General features: G+C 42.6%; 1 protein-coding gene across 11 annotated transcripts in view; it reads left to right on the top strand.

Moving 5' to 3' along the window:
• LOC143279998 (uncharacterized) overlaps positions 1 to 5,000 on the top strand; it is a 431,093-nt gene that overhangs the window by 154,517 nt on the left and 271,576 nt on the right. For 5 of the 11 annotated variants that reach the window (XM_076584413.1, XM_076584415.1, XM_076584414.1 and 2 more), the window contains 2 exons: positions 239 to 286; positions 3,995 to 4,084. In XM_076584413.1, coding sequence (XP_076440528.1) covers positions 239 to 286; positions 3,995 to 4,084 — 138 coding nt within the window. The remainder of the gene's footprint in view (positions 1 to 238; positions 287 to 3,994; positions 4,085 to 5,000) is intronic. The other 6 variants (XM_076584420.1, XM_076584422.1, XM_076584416.1 and 3 more) reach the window with 2 other exon arrangements.

A 5,000-nucleotide genomic window follows, 5' to 3' on the forward strand; every position in this document is an offset into this window, starting at 1 on the left:
TGTGTGTGTGTGTGTGTGTGTGTGTGTGTGTGTGTGTGTGTTTTGACAGATGATTTGCTGTGCAGTATCGTTTTATTTTTTTTCTTCTTTTTTTTTCTTCATGATTCCTTTTGCTGGATTATGTGGTAACAACACGTGATCGTGAGCCTTGAAGGTTTTGCCGCTATTATTATAATTATAATTATTATTATTATGATCATAACTGATGACCTGCCTGTGTTGTTGCTCAAAATACCAGTGGTGTCCACAACCATCTGATTACATGCAGCACTGGAGGTTCACACAGGTTGGTGGTGTGCTCTCCCCCCTCCCCCCCCCCTTCTCCCCCTCCCACTCCCCCACACCCTCACCCACACCCTCCCTCACCCTCCCTCACCCTTCTGTTTTGCTACTGCTGCATGACCTCCTCATTCCTCTCATCAGTGAGGTTGTTGACCTGCATTTTTGATGAGTGTGGATTCTCTGGACAGTGTTGTTGTTGTCTGTGTGTGTGTGTGTGTGTGTGTGTGTGTGTGTGTGTGTGTGTGTGTGTGTGTGTGTGTGGTTTGCAGTGCATATATATATATGTATGTATGCTTTGTTGGCACTTGGAGTTTATACAATGTGTAGCATCAGTATGAAAATTATGACACCCTGAAGCATGAGACGAATATCTTGTTGTTTGTATTGTGAAACCTGCTTGTTGTGTTTTTTGTTTTCTGTCTCGGATGTGTCTGTTGTAGCATTTGAACTTGAACTGCTACCACCACTGGAAACCTTCCTTGGTCATGTGGAAAACCAACTTTGTTGTCTTGTGTCATCTTTCTTCTTAATTCTTCAAGACATTGTATCGTATTATTATTGTTATTATTATTATTATTATTTTAATCCCGAAGAGATGTTGTGAGCATTCTTCCCACTTAATCTCCCCCACTCGCAACCTCTGCCATCATCACTGTTGTAGTTGCATTTGCAGCATGAAGATATGATATAATTCTTTTGTAGTTTGTATGGTATGCGAGTGACATACGGCTAAAGTTTGGACATTGTTAGAGGTTTGGATACACGTGTAAATTCGTTGTTTTGTTTTTTAAATGTATAGTTTCAATGTTGTGTGTGTGTGTGTGTGTGTTGCTGTGCTCGTGATTAGACGTCGCTCCACTATCTTTCTTTCTTTCTCTCCGTCTGTCAGTCTGTCTGTCTGCTTCTCTCTCTCCCTCTTTCTCTCTTTCTCCCTCTGTCACTGTCTCTCTTTCTTTAAAAAAAAAAAAAAAAAATTAATTTTTTATTCATTACAGTTTTACTTATCTATTTCTGTCTTTCTTTCTGTTATTATAATCATTGTTATGATTATTATGATTATTATCATTATTGTTGTGATCATCATCATCATCATCATCATCATTATTGTTATTGTATTTTTTTGTTTGTTTTGTTTGATTTCTTTGCCATGAGGGCCCTCTCTCTCTCCATCTCTGAATCTCTCCACCTCTCTCCATCTTGATTTCGACTTGTTCTGCTGATGTCATCGACAAAGGGAAATGTTATGAAACAGTTCGGTATTTTAAAAAAAATGTACCTGTACAAAGCATTTAAAACAGCAAAGCATTATGCTGTTGGTGATTATTGGTTGTGCATTTTTCAGTTTGCAGTTTCTCATCATTATTATTATGATTAAATTTTACTGACGTTGCATTCAGTTATTTAGTATGACATCATTGTTGTGGGTTTCGTTGTTTTGTTGGCTCTGCCCCACTTCACGAGGGGGCATTGACCTTTATTGAATCGATTATCCGTATCCGTATCCATTTCTCTCTCTCTCTCTCTCTCTCTCTCTCTACCACCACCTACACTCATCTGTTTGTGTCTTGTCTCATTCTCTCATTTACAAAACGCGCACACGCGTATGCACACACGTGTGTGAGCAGAAGGAAAGAAAGAAAGAAAACAACAACAAAAAACCCCAACAAAAACTCCGCACTGAGTGGCAGAGCATGGAAATGTCGATTATCTCCCTTCCTCTGTTGGTTGAGCACTATCTGCTCAGCGCAGTGCCTCGCTGTGAACTGGAGACAGGTTTGTTTGTTGGTAGGGTGTCAAATGCAGGACACCTTCCTCTCTTTCATGTTTTAGCCAGCGTGTATGCATGCATGCCTCTCACTCTTGTGTGTGTGTGTGTGTGTGTGTGTGTGTGTGTGTGTGTGTGTGTGTTGTGCACCTTCGTAAGATCGTGTGAATGCAATAAATTTAGTATTGCTTGTATGCTTGCATTGTTGCATGATTCGTGATTGTGCATGTACGTGTATTTACTCTGTGCGTGTGTGTGTGTGTGTGTGTGTGTGTGTGTGTGTATGTGTGTATGCGTGCGTGCGTACGTGTGTGTGTGTGTTGAGAGAAAGAGAGAGAGAATTTTTTCTCTTTTCTTTCTCCCCCCCACCTCACCCCCATCCCCCACAACCCCCACCCTGTAAGTTTTTGTCGTTGTTGTTGTTGTTGTTGTTGTTTTTAACTGTGTGGTAAGCTGGGGAATAATGATTGTTGTTGAAAGGACCGTTTCTCTGTACACCAATTAACACAATTAACAACGGCACGTCAAGCTGGTGTGTGTTTGTGTTTTTTGTTGTTGTTATTGCTTCAGAGTGTGTGTGTGTGTGTGTGTGTGTGTGTGTGTGTGTGTGTGTGTGTGTGTGCGTGATTTTACGGGGCGTGAGGGTGTGGGTGGGGGTAGGGGTGGGAGAAAAGGATGGGAAGAGGAGGTTCAGTAGTGGGAGGGAGGGGGGTGGGGTGGGGGTGAGGGTGAGGGGATGTGTGGGCTTTTTGAAACCGTTGCTAGCGATCTGCTGCAGAGCTCAAAAGACAGGATGTCAAGATCTGTGTAGTATCAAACGTTTCCGGTGCTCTCTCTCTCTCTGTCTCTCTCTCTCTGTCTCTGTCTCTCTCTCTCTCTCTGTCTCTCTCTCTCTCTCTCTCTCTCTCTCTCTCTCCTTTGTGTTTTTAATTTGGTTTTCTTTCTTTATTTGTTTATTCATTCATTCATTTATTTGTTTATTTATTCGTCTTGATTTTGGTTTTCTTTCTTTACTTGTTTATATATTTTTTCATTTATTTATTCATGTATTCATTTATTTGTTTAATTATTCATTTATCTATTTATTCATTTCTTTATTATCATTGTTATTATCATCATCATTATTATTGTTGTTGTTGTTGTTATCATTATTTTTATTGTTGTTGTTGTTAGTGTTTTGTTTATTTATGTATTTATTTATGTATTAATTTATTTATTTATGTATTCATTTATTTGTTTGTTCGTTCATTTATCTGTTTCTTGATTTCTTTATTATCATTGTTACTGTTATGATCATTATTGTTATTGTTGTTATTATCATTATTATTATTATTATTGTCGTCGTCGTCGTCATTATCATCATCATCATCATCATCATCAGTAGCAGTAGTAGTAGTAGTCGTAGTATTAATTTAGACAAGACAAGACAAGACAATTCAATCAATATGTCAAACAATCTATCAATATATCAATCAACCCATCAATAATTTAAAAACAAAACAAAAAAACTCAATGAATAGATGAATTACAACTACTACCGCCGCTGCTGCTGCTGTTCTTCCCATCTCTGAGTTCACGCGTGTTTCTGAGTAAATGAATGCATGTGTACATGATATTATCATCATGTGTGTGTGTGTGTGCGTGTGTGTGTGTGTGTGTGTGTGTGCGTGCGTGCGTGAGTGTGTGTGTGTGTGTGTGTGTGCGTGCGTGTGTCCGTGTGTGTGTGTGTGTGTGAGTATGTGTGTGCGTGCGTGCGTGCGTGTGTGCGTGCGTGCGTGTGTGCGTGCGTGCGTGCGTGTGTACATGTTGATGTACTGGGTTGATGTATAGCTGTGTTGGTGCACTGATTGAGTATATATATATATATATATATATATATATATATATATATATATATATTGATGTGATGATGTATTGATGATGATGGTGGCCGTGGTGTGGGTGCAGGCCGGCCTGAGGATTGGGGACCTCTTCGAGGACCTGCGGGATGGACACAACCTCATCTCTCTGCTGGAGGTTCTGGCCCATGACATTCTGGTGAATAGTGATGCTGTTCTGTGTGTGTTGCGTTTGTATGTGTGGGGGGGTGGTGGTGGTAGTGGTGGTTGTGGGGTTGGTGGGGGGTTGTGTTTGGTGTGTGTGTGTGTGTGTGGGGGGGGTTATGTTTGCTCTGTGTGTGTGTGTGTGTGTGTGTGTGTGTGTGTGTGCGCGCAAACGTACTTATACTATTTTTTAGTCTCTCTATAGCTGGCTCCATCTCACCTACACACACACACACACTCTCCTCTCTCTCTCTCTCTCTCTCTCTCACCTTGTCTCTCATTTTCTCTCCCCCCCCCCCTCTCTCTATCCCCCTCTCTGCCTCCCTTTCTCTTTCTCCTTCTCACTCCCTCCCTGCCCCTCCCCGTCCTTCCCCCATCTCCCTCTCCCCCCCTCTCTCTCTCCTTCCCGCTCTCTCTATCTCTCTCTTTCTCCATCTCTCGCTATCCTCTCCCTCCTTCTGTCTCCCTCTCCATCTCTTTCTTCTCTCCTCCCCACTCTCTCTCTCCCCCCCCCCCCACTCTCTCTCCACCGCACACACACTCTCTCTCTCCCACACACTCTCTTTCTCCCACACACACACACTCTCTCTCTCCCACACCCACACACTCTCTCCCCCACACACATTCTCTCTCTCTTCCCCCCACTCTCTCTCCCACACACACACACACACTCTCTGTTTCTCCCACACACTCTCTCTCTCCCCCACACCCACACACACACTCTCTCTCCCACACACACTCTCTCTCCCACACACACTCTTTCTCTCTCCCACACACACACTCTCTCTCCCACACACACTCTCTCTCCCACACACACTCTTTCTCTCTCCCACACCCACACACACTCTCTCTCTCTCCCACACACACACTCTCTCTCCCACACACACTCTCTCTCTCCCACACTCTCTCCC

The sequence above is a fragment of the Babylonia areolata genome, chromosome 3, assembly GCF_041734735.1.
Source record: "Babylonia areolata isolate BAREFJ2019XMU chromosome 3, ASM4173473v1, whole genome shotgun sequence".
Classification (NCBI taxonomy): domain Eukaryota; kingdom Metazoa; phylum Mollusca; class Gastropoda; order Neogastropoda; family Buccinidae; genus Babylonia; species Babylonia areolata.